Source organism: Neurospora crassa, linkage group IV (genome assembly GCF_000182925.2).
Source record: "Neurospora crassa OR74A linkage group IV, whole genome shotgun sequence".
NCBI lineage: Eukaryota > Fungi > Ascomycota > Sordariomycetes > Sordariales > Sordariaceae > Neurospora > Neurospora crassa.
The window spans coordinates 64564-76560 of NC_026504.1; the positions used below are offsets into that span (position 1 = coordinate 64564).

General features: G+C 53.6%; 6 protein-coding genes across 7 annotated transcripts; 4 read left to right on the forward strand and 2 right to left on the reverse strand.

The window, feature by feature from the left end:
- Window positions 1-52: 52 nt before the first annotated feature.
- NCU09649 lies at window positions 53-2383 on the forward strand. Of its 2 annotated transcripts, XM_011396022.1 has the most exons (2): window positions 53-186; window positions 367-2379. In XM_011396022.1, the coding sequence occupies exon 2, from the start codon at window positions 660-662 to the stop codon at window positions 2139-2141; it is 1482 nt and encodes a 493-aa protein (XP_011394324.1). In that variant the 5' UTR covers window positions 53-186; window positions 367-659; the 3' UTR covers window positions 2142-2379. The 2 variants fall into 2 exon arrangements, with proteins under 2 accessions (XP_011394324.1, XP_011394323.1); XM_011396021.1 differs by having other exon boundaries at window positions 53-2383.
- Window positions 2384-3798: 1415 nt separating this feature from the next.
- Window positions 3799-4367, forward strand: NCU09650 (hypothetical protein). The gene is made up of 2 exons (XM_953623.2): window positions 3799-3938; window positions 4001-4367. The coding sequence occupies exons 1-2, from the start codon at window positions 3885-3887 to the stop codon at window positions 4169-4171; spliced, it is 225 nt and encodes a 74-aa protein (XP_958716.1). The 5' UTR covers window positions 3799-3884; the 3' UTR covers window positions 4172-4367.
- Window positions 4368-5086: 719 nt separating this feature from the next.
- Window positions 5087-6443, reverse strand: NCU16719 (hypothetical protein; the record flags this gene model as incomplete). The annotated part of the gene is made up of 1 exon (XM_011396048.1): window positions 5087-6443. One exon carries the CDS (start codon window positions 6441-6443, stop codon window positions 5964-5966), a length of 480 nt encoding a protein of 159 aa, XP_011394350.1. The 3' UTR covers window positions 5087-5963.
- Window positions 6442-8559, forward strand: NCU09651 (hypothetical protein; the record flags this gene model as incomplete). The annotated part of the gene is made up of 4 exons (XM_953624.1): window positions 6442-6589; window positions 6693-7578; window positions 7644-7982; window positions 8037-8559. The coding sequence occupies 4 exons, from the start codon at window positions 6442-6444 to the stop codon at window positions 8557-8559; spliced, it is 1896 nt and encodes a 631-aa protein (XP_958717.1).
- Window positions 8560-8844: 285 nt separating this feature from the next.
- Window positions 8845-10762, forward strand: NCU09652 (beta-xylosidase). Its single transcript, XM_953625.2, has one exon. It carries the CDS (start codon window positions 9008-9010, stop codon window positions 10637-10639), a length of 1632 nt encoding a protein of 543 aa, XP_958718.1. The 5' UTR covers window positions 8845-9007; the 3' UTR covers window positions 10640-10762.
- On the reverse strand, window positions 10589-11689 carry NCU09653 (YhhN family protein). Its single transcript, XM_953626.2, has one exon. It carries the CDS (start codon window positions 11672-11674, stop codon window positions 10997-10999), a length of 678 nt encoding a protein of 225 aa, XP_958719.1. The 5' UTR covers window positions 11675-11689; the 3' UTR covers window positions 10589-10996.
- Window positions 11690-11997: the final 308 nt, after the last annotated feature.

Sequence of the window (11997 nt, forward strand, 5' to 3'; positions counted from 1 at the left end):
AATGGAATGCAGGGTGGTCTGACCACTGGAACTGCAGGGCATCTTCCAACACCCACGGCAGCATCCAGAACTATTCCCGACCGTCCATTTCCGAAGACACCATCACCCATCACGCCCTCACAGCAGGAGTAGTCCTGGACATGGTGTGGACCATTGCCAGGACCTTTAGTTGCGGAAGCATCACACGTGAGTTGGTTGAGCTTGCCAATTGGTTTTCAAAAACTATATCCACGACGTCACTCTCCCCGTCGAGTCAACTCTTCCAATTTCCAATTTCCTGCAACAACAAAAAAACCGCTCGCCGGACCTGCATTAGGCGGTTGCCTAAAGTTCGCCATGTCTGTTGACTAATGCCGCCTTTGACAGCTAGGGTCGTACCTCTCGGCTAGGTGGTAGAGGAAACAGGAGGCTAAACTCCACCACCTCACTCAACCAATATGGCTCGTCTTCAAGACCACATGCCAGCCATTGTCCGCCTTTCGGTAGATGCATCCAGTCGGACCGACGCACGTGTTGTGGACTACCGATTCAAAATAGTCGAGAATGTCGAGAATGTCGACGCGTATAAAAGCAGTGCCATCACCTCCGGATGGGGACTGGACATGGAGAGCACCTAGGAATCCAACTACGAACCATTCTTCCCGCGTCGTTTTACAACAATGAGGTTCAGCGACCTACTCGTGGCTGCGGCCACGGCGACTGCCTACACCATGAACTCCCAGGTCCGCCTTGCCTACCACGGCGACAACGGCATGATGGTCAGCTGGAACACCTTCGATGTCGTCAAGAACCCTTCTGTCCAGTGGGGCCTCTCGCGGGACCGTCTGGACAAGATTGCGACCTCCGACGTCTCCGTCACGTATCCCACTTCGCAGACCTACAACAACCACGTGCTGATCAGCGGCCTTCGCCCCGATACGACTTACTTCTACAAGCCGCTGCAGCTCATGAACAGCACGACCGACGTCTTCAACTTTACGACGAGCCGTGAGGCTGGCGACAACACCCCCTTCTCGGTCGCCGTCGTCGTCGACCTCGGTACCATGGGTAGCAAGGGCCTGACCACATCTGCGGGCACTGGCGTGGCGAGCACCAACATTCTTCAGCCAGGGGAGAAGAACACCATCGACTCGCTGGAAGCCAACATCGACAACTTCGACTTCCTCTGGCATGCCGGCGACATTGCCTACGCCGACTACTGGCTCAAGGAAGAGATCCATGGCTTCCTGCCCAACACAACCATTCAGGGAGGCGCCGCCGTGTACGAGTCCATCCTGAACGAGTTCTATGACGAAATGATGCCCATCACCGCCCGCAAGCCGTACATGGTGGGCCCCGGTAACCACGAGGCCAACTGTGACAATGCTGGCACCACGGACAAGGTGCACAACATCACGTACGACAGCAGTATCTGCATGATGGGCCAGACCAACTTCACCGGCTTCAAGAACCACTTCCGCATGCCTAGCGACGTCTCCGGCGGTACCGGTAACTTCTGGTACAGCTTCGACCACGGTATGGTGCACTTCATCCAGCTCGATACCGAGACCGACCTGGGCCATGGTTTCATCGGCCCCGACCAGACTGGCGGATCTGAGGGCTTCACCGGTGTTGACCCGGTCAATGCCACCATGAACGCGCAGACCAACTGGCTTGAAGCCGATCTGGCGGCCGTTGACCGCTCCAAGACTCCGTGGGTCGTTGTGGCCGGCCACCGTGCCTTCTACCTCAGCAACACCGGTGATACCTGCCCCACGTGCAAGGACGTCTTCGAGCCGTTGCTGCTTAAGTACAACGTTGACCTGGTGCTGTCGGGCCATTCGCACATCTACGAGCGCCTGGCACCAATCGCCGATGGCAAGATTGATCCCAACGAGCTGGAGAATCCCTCCTCCCCCTGGTACATCACCAACGGCGCCGCTGGCCACTACGACGGCCTCGACTCCCTCGATAGCCCCCGTCAGCCCTACAGCCGCTTCGGCCTTGACACGTCCAACGCCACCTACGGCTGGAGCCGCCTGACCTTCCACAACTGCACCCACTTGACTCACGATTTCGTCGCCAGCAACAACAACACCGTCCTTGACTCTGCCACTCTGTTCAAGGCCCGTACTTGCGACCAGGATCGCAGGCGCCATTGAGTCCGTCACTCTCGTCACTGCTAGTGACTGCGAAAAGACCTCAACCACTCTGGCTGGTCGCTGCCTTGAAAGTTTTGTGATGCTCGGGACGCGGCGCTCTGAAGGTACCTCTATGAGGGAAGCAGGAATCGCATGTGAGCGGGTCTGACCCTTTGTACGAGTGTCTTGGAAACGTGGATACGTGTAATATGAGTCTAATAGATGAAAATCCTTTACGTTAATGCACTTTTAGCTTACCTCTCGCCGTCAACTTAGCCTACGTGATGTTCGTGACCGACGATTCTGTCCCCAGGGCAGTCACCAACACCTTCTGTTTCATAATGGGCGGAAACTGGCGCGTGTAGTGACCTTCTCGCCACCACTGTCGTAGAGACGAGCCGCCATGTCTGAGCGTGACCAGCATCAAACGAGTTCAGGAATACGTATTCGAATGGAAGAAATCAACCCCATTTGTATTATGAATCCATGTCAATGGCCATTCTGGCCCGGACAACCGGCATGGAGAACCTGGATCCGTCAACATACCCGGCTTCATGCCTGCCGCCCCCGATGATGTTGGCCGTTCTTTTGGTGCACGTGCCTTGTCCGTAGACCCGTACTGGACGAAGATGTTTGTCACGTCGGCTCCCCGCCTCCTAAAGAGCATAGAGGTATACTCTCCATCGAGAGAGAAGTCATCTTGACGATCCCCCTTCTTTGCACGCTGTGAGTTTCCTCATCAGTCACCTATATCGTCTTGTCGTCTGCCAATCTCCCCACCTACCTCCAGGTATGTGTTCTGGTGTTACCCTCCCGAGCCCCTCAGGCTGAGGGCCTCTTGCAGGCCAAGCCGAGCCCGTGCATCAGGCTCGTACGGTATCCTCGACCGGCAATGATATTTTTGGCTGTTTTGTTCGTTCTTGTGACGTAGGAGTCTTTTGACAGCGCGCTGAAAGGCTCGCCACTAAGGCACGAGAGTCTGATCGAAGCTCTCCGCATGTGTTGCCTTGAAGGACCTTGCTTCTCGTACAATCGGTTCCATACCTACCTAGGTAGGTATCGCGTTAGCTCCAGCCTCCAATATCCTGTACATGAGTTGCTTTACTATAATGATGTGGTTCTGTCGACCTACAACATATACCAACAATGGCAGAAAGGTAAGATAGTTGTTGAGGGACGATAAGATTACCTCACGTATATATTGGTTGCGAAGGAGCCCGGCAAGTCCAGTCAGTGTTCTGAGACGCCCAGTTTGGCGATGAGTGTTCGGGTGCAAGTCAATTTCGTCCATTGTTTGCGCAGCACACCATGTATTTGACTGGATGGGAGCGGGAGGCCCAGCCAGCTGAATGCAAACATGTAGCCAACCGCCCAAGTGCAAACTTCTTCAGCCAACCAAGCACGGTCAAATCCCTCCATGTTGAAAGCATCTTCCAATACATGAGTAAATTAATCATATCAACTCAAACTATGCACACGTCATCTGAGATGGTGAGGGGTGAGTGACGTGAACATTCGCTTGGTTGAGCCAAACATAAATGCATTCTCAATCCGCAGTTAGACTATGACTCTCATCTCGTGTATATAAACCCCATCCGGCACCGCAGGAGTTCCCTTCTCTCACTCTCATCCTCTTCTTCTTCTTCTTCAGTCAACAAGCTCACTACCTACTACATCCACTCCGTCCACTTTAACACCCTCAAATAACACACGAGCATCATCTTTCCAACCTCAGCTGCTTGATATACAGCTCCATCCACCAAAATGCCCAAAAGCGAGATGACAAAGTCCGATTCATCGCGAATCCAGTCTTCACAGGTCAGTCATATACACCAATAATGTTCAATAATTTCCAGTCAGATCTAACAAAATGGTAACAGGCCAAGGGCGGCGGTGACATGAGCTCTGGAGGCTTCGCAGCTCGTGCCCAGTCGGCCGGAGACAGATGGTCCTCTTCGCAGACATCCGGGGGTTCGGGTTTCTCTAGCGGCACCTCGGGTTCCAACCAGTCCAGCACTGGATCTGGAGCCTCTTCGGGAGCCAAGAAGTAAAGTCGACTATGACATGGGCGGACTAGGACTCGACAATCAAGTCGGGGCAAGAACGAAGGCACAGCGTCCATGCTTGGTCCGACTAAGTTGAGATGGATTAGGTTAGGGACGCCTGTCCATTGGGTAGGGGCGTACTTGGGCGAGCTGGGTCATCTATGTATTTAGTCAGACCCTGGAAATACAGATCATTGTTCACAGGTGTTGAAATGGAGTTTGAACCAGGTGAAGGCTCGCTTACATACCGCAGTCATGTTCGGTTTGAATAGGTAAATTCCGTGCTTTGATGACTTGACGCCATACCATTTCAAGATCAAGTTCACACGGGATCGAGCAGTAGAAGAAGGACCAGCACTTCTACCTGGTAAACCAATTGTAGATGCATAGGCCAGTCACTCCTACGTCTTAGCGAAGCAGCCCTGGGGGAAGGTGTTTGGTACCCCTTATTTTAGTGCAAGGGTTAAAACTACCAATAGCAGTACCAACCAAGCTGAATGAGGGGGAGCTTCGATGAGCACTACCCACCCTTGCATTGCTTCCGTCTTTTTCAGGGCTGGGTGTTTCTTCGGCGTACCTTCCATTTGTGTGGTCAGTGTCAGTGATAGAAACGGAAGCTATGACGCGGATGCTAATGCGTATCGATCACCTCAAGCAGTTGAAGACTGGCATGGGGCTCGGTAAGCGGTTGCCTCAGTGAACAAATGGGACCTTCCTGAAAAGTTGACTGATGACCCCATTGCAGACATTACACAAACATGTAGTTGTCCTTGAATAATGTGAAAGTTTTATTCTCATCTACCAATCTCACGTTTGCAACATATGCGGACGAGCAGACTTCAAGGTCTAAGAAGGACGATCCGACTCAGAACTCCCAGAAACGCAGCACAGGCCTCATTGCTGGCTGTGCAGTCGCTTATTGTGTCATTTTGCTTGATATCTGCGGAAGTTCCTTTGCCTATAAGAGGAGGAGTTACAAGAAGAGACTGCTTCCTTCGAGTTTAGACGACCTTAAGGAGCCAATGTCCCAGCTACTAAAATCCCAGACGGACACCATGACTTCGAACTGGATATGCCGGAAGGTACCTCTACATTTGGTGAGCACAATATTGGTGCGGGAGCACAAATGCCTGGCCCTTGAGCAGAGTTGGCTGCGTAAGGCTTGACACCGTGAGTCCTCAAACTCTGGAAACTCGGGAGGGACTGGGATGACCATTCTTCGCTTCGGCGTCTCGCGTAGTCGCAGCTAGATGTGCTTTATCAGCGAAGCTTCAAGCTTGGCGTTATGATGTTATCTCCCCCAATGCCTTCCTTACCAAACCTGTCATCGCGACGTTACTGTCAGTCTCATGATATACCCTTGTCCACATTGCCCATATCACCCCAAAGACCATCTTTTCCTTGTGTAAGAACATCATACCATCCCAGCCCTTAACTTCAAGCTCTCGTCTTATCGCCGAATCGCTCCTCACCATGCAACCCCTTGGCATCTCACTGGTCTCCTCACGTCGTACCCGACCGCCAACGTCGCACGTACCTAGTGCTTACCCAAGTTCTCGTCCTTGTCACTTGCCCGCTAGGTGATGTAAAAGATAGTACGGGCATTCTCTGGAGATGTAGAGGCAAGTTTGGTGTGAGTGTGACCGGACAATTTAGCACACCACCTCCCTGCCTGCCGATTGCCGAAGCTGCTGCTTAGGGCTTACTCCCCCAACCCCGGCCGACTCGCTTAGAGATCAGCAGCTCATTATGAGCTGATTGGTCCAGCTGGCGCCAGCCTTGCACAGCTTCAGCTCCGTCAAAGATCCGTTTGATGGCATCGCCAACCTTGGCGCAGCATTTGGGGGCCCTTTTGGCTGCTTTGGTGCCAATCCAGACCGGAATAGGAAGCCTTCTCGTCGAAAGAGCTTGGAAGAACCGTGCAGACCAGACGTGTGCCAGAATTGCCCGTTGACATGTTGTAAGAATGATAAGATGATGGTGGCTGGAGATGTGGATGTACAGCAAAGATGCTACCTAACCCAGGGTCGAAAACGACCCCCTGGCTGATAATGGTCATATCGAACCATGTGCCCTCTTTTAGTTCGCTGGTAGATGGCAGAAAGCGGACAGGGAACAAGAATGTCTCCACCATCTGCCATTCCCTCTTGGTTTTCAACTTCTCTTTTTCCTTTGAACTTTCTCTCCTGGGTTCACCCTTGATGATGGGCCTTTGTCGTGAACCGTTCCACGGTCGATAGTTCATGCTGCGTGTGAGAGCCGCGTCCGACGTCACCATGATGTTTCTGTCAACGCTCCTCCCGCTGCGGCAGACATTGACACTTTTGCCCCTTGTTGCTCTACTTCAATGGCCCCTTCCTGTCAATGGGCAAAACGCCGATACGCCTTCCGATTCGAACTTCATTCGGCGTGGTTATGAGCGCGGTAAGTTTCCCCTTCATGATACCGCTTTCTTCCTTCCTCGACATTCCTTCCTTTCATTCCCTTCTCTCACGACTAACGTGCCTATCTCTTCTCCCATCAACAGCAGCGGTCATTGGCTCCCACCTCTACCTCTCCGGCGGCGAAATCTCCCAATATGGAACCGGCGAGAACGCCCTTCCCCCCGACGACCACCCTGCCACTGGCATCTCCTCCGTCTTATCAATTGATCTCTCCACCTCTTGGGACACCCGCAACGCCCCCTTCCAATCCCATACATTTCCCGATGGCGATCGACCTCCTGTTTTTAACAACCACGCTCTCTGGCCCTGGAAATCTTCAGATGGTAAAGATCAAGGGTTTTACATCTACGGTGGCCAAGTATCGTGGAAAGAAACGGTCAAGGATGTGAGGAAGGACCGCGGAATTTGGAAGTTTACTGTCGATGGGCAGGGCGGGGGAGCGTGGACGGTTGAACAGGCCAGTAATCCGGAGGTTTTGCGAGGATTGAATCTGACGGCGAGTATGGCGTATGCGGCAGGAGGTGGAAGGGGATGGTCGATCGGGGGAATCATGACGCCTGGCACCGATCCGGATGCGAACATCACGTCAGGCCCGGGACTGAGGATTCCGGGGATGGTGGAGTATGACTTTGCGACGGAAACGTGGACCAATTATACCGAGGTCGGGTTCCTCCCGAAAGGCCAGGCGTTGGAGGACGGAAGGGCGCACTTCGTTGATGGACTTGGGGAGGACGGTAAAAACGGAGTGGTCATGGTGTTCGGAGGGGGGGTCTTCATCCTGGACGCGACGCGAAAGGGCGACTCGCGGGGGATCACCCGCCCGGATCTCCTCCTTGACTTCAACAACATGACCTTCTTTGACGCACAGACGAAGAAGTGGTACTCGCAGACAACGACAGGCACACCGCCAACTTCCAGAATGGGCCATTGCGTCGCGGGCGTTCGAAGCCAAGCCGGTACCCACGAAATGTTCGTTTTTCCTCCTATTCACGACCCTTTTGCTGAATACAACAGTGCTGACATCTATTCAACAGCTTCGTCTACGGCGGCGCTGATGCTGGGTTCACCGAGTCCTACGATGACTTATACGTTCTTTCCCTTCCCGGATTTGTCTGGTTCCGCGTCGACGACCGTTCAAATGGTGTTCATTCTCACGGAACTTGCGCTGTGGTAGGCAATCGTCAACTGTTGGTGATAGGTGGGCAGAACGAGAAGGATGGGTGGCCGGCAATCTGGCAAAGTAAGGACCCGTTACCGCTCGGACTGGGCATCTTTGATATGACCACCATGGCTTGGAAGAGCAATGGAAGCTATGATACGGAGGCTGCCGAGTACAGACCGGCTGAAGTGATTGAGAAGTGGTACAAAGATGGGTGAGTGAGATTTTCGTCTTGGGTAGGCATGAGTGCCATGCTGATCGATTGTAGGGGTCTTGACAAAGTCCAGTGGGACTCGGATGATGTAAAGAAGATGTTCCTGGCGACGCCTGTGAACTTTACAAATTTGGATGAGCCAAGTTCATCAGACAAACCATCATCCGGCGGCGGCGGCAGTGATTCCTCGGATGGCAACACTGATAAAAGCAAGGGCGAGTCCAGCAAGTCCAAGACCGGACCTATCGTAGGGGGTATCGTGGGGGGTTGCGTCGTCGTGCTAGGAGTCATCGGTGGTTGGTTGTTTTGGAGAAGGAGGAACAAGAAAAAGAACTCCGCAGGCGCGTTATCATCGGCTGAACTTCCCGTCCAAGAGCCGTCACCCTCACCACCACCACAAGGCTTCTATGAACCCTACGGACAGCACAAGGAGCTTCCGGTCCATTCGGCAGCAACAGAGGTATACACCCCGCCCACCGAACTCTCAAGTCATGCTTACCGGTTCGAACTGGACCCCGACGCGAGACCAAACGAGTTGCATGGGGATGCAGGACCGAGGGCACAAGAACTTTCATGAGAGGGAAGGCCACAAAATCTGAGCGCATGCAGATGATAGACGTAGACCTCAAGTTCGGGGTGTACATAGACCGAACAAAGGATCAAGGAATGCACATACTTACCCGCTTTCCGAGTTCCGATCCTGGACGGGAGTGCCTGGGAATCCCCCGCACCGTGCATCCCGCAATGTCACATCTTGGCAGCGTCGTCGATCGCGCAGTGCATGCGTGTGACAGCTCAGTCCGGCTAAATTGCCCGGTGGTCTGCGTTTTACCCGGACTTCTTCCATCCTTCAACCCCACCTGGGGGTCCTAGAGAGGTGACATCAACCGATGAACATGACAAACATGACAGTATAAGAAGACACTCGTCCCCTTCTGCAAGCTTCTAGGTAAGCTCTTCGGAGTTATAGCCCAGTAACCATCTTCGACTGTCGACTGTAAGCAGCAACTTGAACATCGCCCACCATGCCCCTCGTCAAGAACCCCATCCTCCCCGGCTTCAATCCAGACCCCTCCGTCCTCCGTGTCGGACAGGATTACTACATTGCCACCTCAACCTTTGAATGGTACCCAGGCGTACAAATCCACCACTCGACGGATCTCGCCAACTGGACGCTCCTCACGCGCCCGCTCAACCGCAAGTCCCAACTGGACATGCGTGGCGACCCGGACTCGTGCGGTGTCTGGGCCCCCTGTCTCTCACATGACGGCGACAAGTTTTGGCTCGTGTACACAGACGTCAAGAGGAAGGATGGCAGCTTCAAAGACGCACACAACTTTATCGTCTGGGCGGATAAGATTGATGGGGAATGGTCCGATCCGGTGTACGTCAACAGCTCTGGTTTTGACCCGAGTCTGTTCCATGACCCGGATAGCGGCAAGAAGTACTTTGTGAATATGCTGTGGGATCACAGGCGGAGGCCGCTTCTGTTTGCAGGGATTGCGGTCCAAGAGTGGGATGCTAAGACGAAGAAACTCGTGGGAGAGAGGAAGAATGTTTATCAGGGCACGGAGCTGGCACTGGCCGAGGCACCCCATGTGTATAAACGTAATGGGTGGTATTACCTTCTGATTGCAGAGGGCGGGACTGGGTATGAGCATGCTTGTACGCTGGCGAGGAGCAAGGATATCTGGGGACCGTATAAGACGCATCCGGAGAAGCACGTGTTGACGAGTAAGGACCATCCGAGAGCCGCGCTGCAGAGGGCCGGACATGGCGACATCGTGGAGATAGAGGATGGAAGAACGTATTTGGTTCATTTGACGGGACGGCCGACAACGCAGCTCAGGAGGTGTGTGCTGGGACGTGAGACGGCAATCCAGGAGTGTTATTGGAAGGACGATTGGCTGTATGTCAAGAACGGACCGGTGCCGAGTCTCTGGGTGGACTTGCTGGGGGAGAGGGATGAGAGCAAGTACTGGGAGGAGAAGAGGTATACCTTCAAGGATGGGTTGCACAAGGATTTCCAGTGGCTGAGAACGCCGGAAACGGAGCGCATCTTCAACGTCAAGGACGGCAAGTTGACGCTGATCGGTCGGGAAGCCATTGGCAGTTGGTTCGAGCAGGCATTGGTGGCCAGGAGACAGGAGCACTTCAGCTACGATGCCGAGACCGTCATCGACTTTTCCCCGACCGACGAGAGGCAGTTTGCTGGTTTGACTGCGTACTACTGCCGGTACAACTTCTTCTACTTGACCGTCACAGCTCACTCGGATGGCCAGCGAGAATTGCTCATCATGTCGTCTGAAGCGTCATGGCCGATTGGAAACCTCAACACCCCATACGTTCCATACGTCCAGATCCCGAACGAGGGTAAGGTGAAGCTTGCTTTGACGATCCGGGGCAATCAGTTGCAGTTCTATTATGCGGTGTTGGACAGCGGTGATGAAGAGCTGAAGAAGATTGGACCCGTGTTCGATGCCAGCATTGTTTCGGATGAGTGTGGTGGACATCAGCAGCATGGCAGCTTTACGGGTGCCTTTGTCGGGGTGGCTGCCTCAGACCTAAACGGGTTGGCGGCAGAGGCCAAGTTTGACTATTTGTTGTACAAGCCCGTAAAGAACCAGCAGGATGCCTATGTTCGAGACAATGAATAGGTCCAAAGGATGGAGGGAAACAATAGGGATGCGAAGAGTTAGCCTTAAAATGATGTTGATTTCCGGGACAATGGCTGTTCGGGTAGAGAGCTGCCTTCTGTTAAATCCGCGATGTTGACTTGGCTGTTTCGTTCTGTTGTGCCGAAGCTGAGGTCCTGGCCTTGTCCTTCCAGGATCCGAGAACCATTTGTAATGTCGTCGATAGCATCATTCACTACCCCCAACCCTAGTAGCCAAGTGCTGAAAGCTGACACTAGAGGCTTGAGGCTTGAGCCAGACTTTAGCTTACAGTCGAAAGCCGGGTTATAACACGCTGTCCACCATAAGCGTGACCGCCGTGTAGTCACCGGACGTGCCCTACCACGCCGGCTCAACAAATCCCAGCGTGATCAATGCCTGCCCTCCATAGTACAACACCCAAGCGGCTCTCCGCATCCAGCCTCTATACCCCGTTGTCTCAGGCACCAGGAACTTGTCCGCCGCAAGGATCGAATCCGACGCCGTGAACATGGTGGTTCCCACAATCACCCTTCCATTTTCCAATGTCAGCGCCGTCAGGGCCATCACACAAATGGTAAGCGAGTACACCATCACCGGTACTCTGAATGGGTTGCCAACTTTGGGCATCAATGTGGCGATCATGACAGGGACCAAAAGTGCCAATCCGCCAGCCGTTGCGGTGCGCCATCTTGCCATCAATAAATTTTGGAACCCAGCAGCATGTTGCGGCTGCAGAAACAACAAGATGTAGAGGACATGAGCAACCAAGAAGCTGGACAGACCACAAAGGGAGGCTAGGTCACCATCCCAAGCAAGGAAGGCATCGCCGAGGGAGCTGAGAGCTAGAGCGCCAGTAAGAAATTGGGGGCCGCCGAGAAGGTGAGAGAGGTAGGAGAGCAAGGCGGTGGAAGAGGTCTTGACGAGCGTGCGCGAGTACGAGGGGCTGGAGCGGACTTGAAAGAGGTAGAGGACGGCGGAGGCGAAGGAAACGGCTAGGACGGTTTTGTCCAGAGATGCGTCTGTATCGGACGACATGGTGATAACGACGTTGTCTGGGAGCACGCTTATGGGTAGGACTTGGGTTGGATCCGTGTGTGGACTTGCTGTGTCCGATTTGCTGACACCACAATGGTGATTGTTTACTTTGACATGGTCGTCTTCGTCGTCGACAGTACGGGGTGTAATTTGTTCCTCGTTCTTTCTTCTTTCTCGTCCGAGGTTCACGATTCATCCCACGTGAAAATTGCAACCTTGGGCTGGACATGGTCTTCGGCATGGAGTCCCTGGTCTCGGCTACACAAGTTAGCAAAGTGGATGAACTTGGCGTGGGGAGGTTGGGGAATTGGGGGATACGTGGG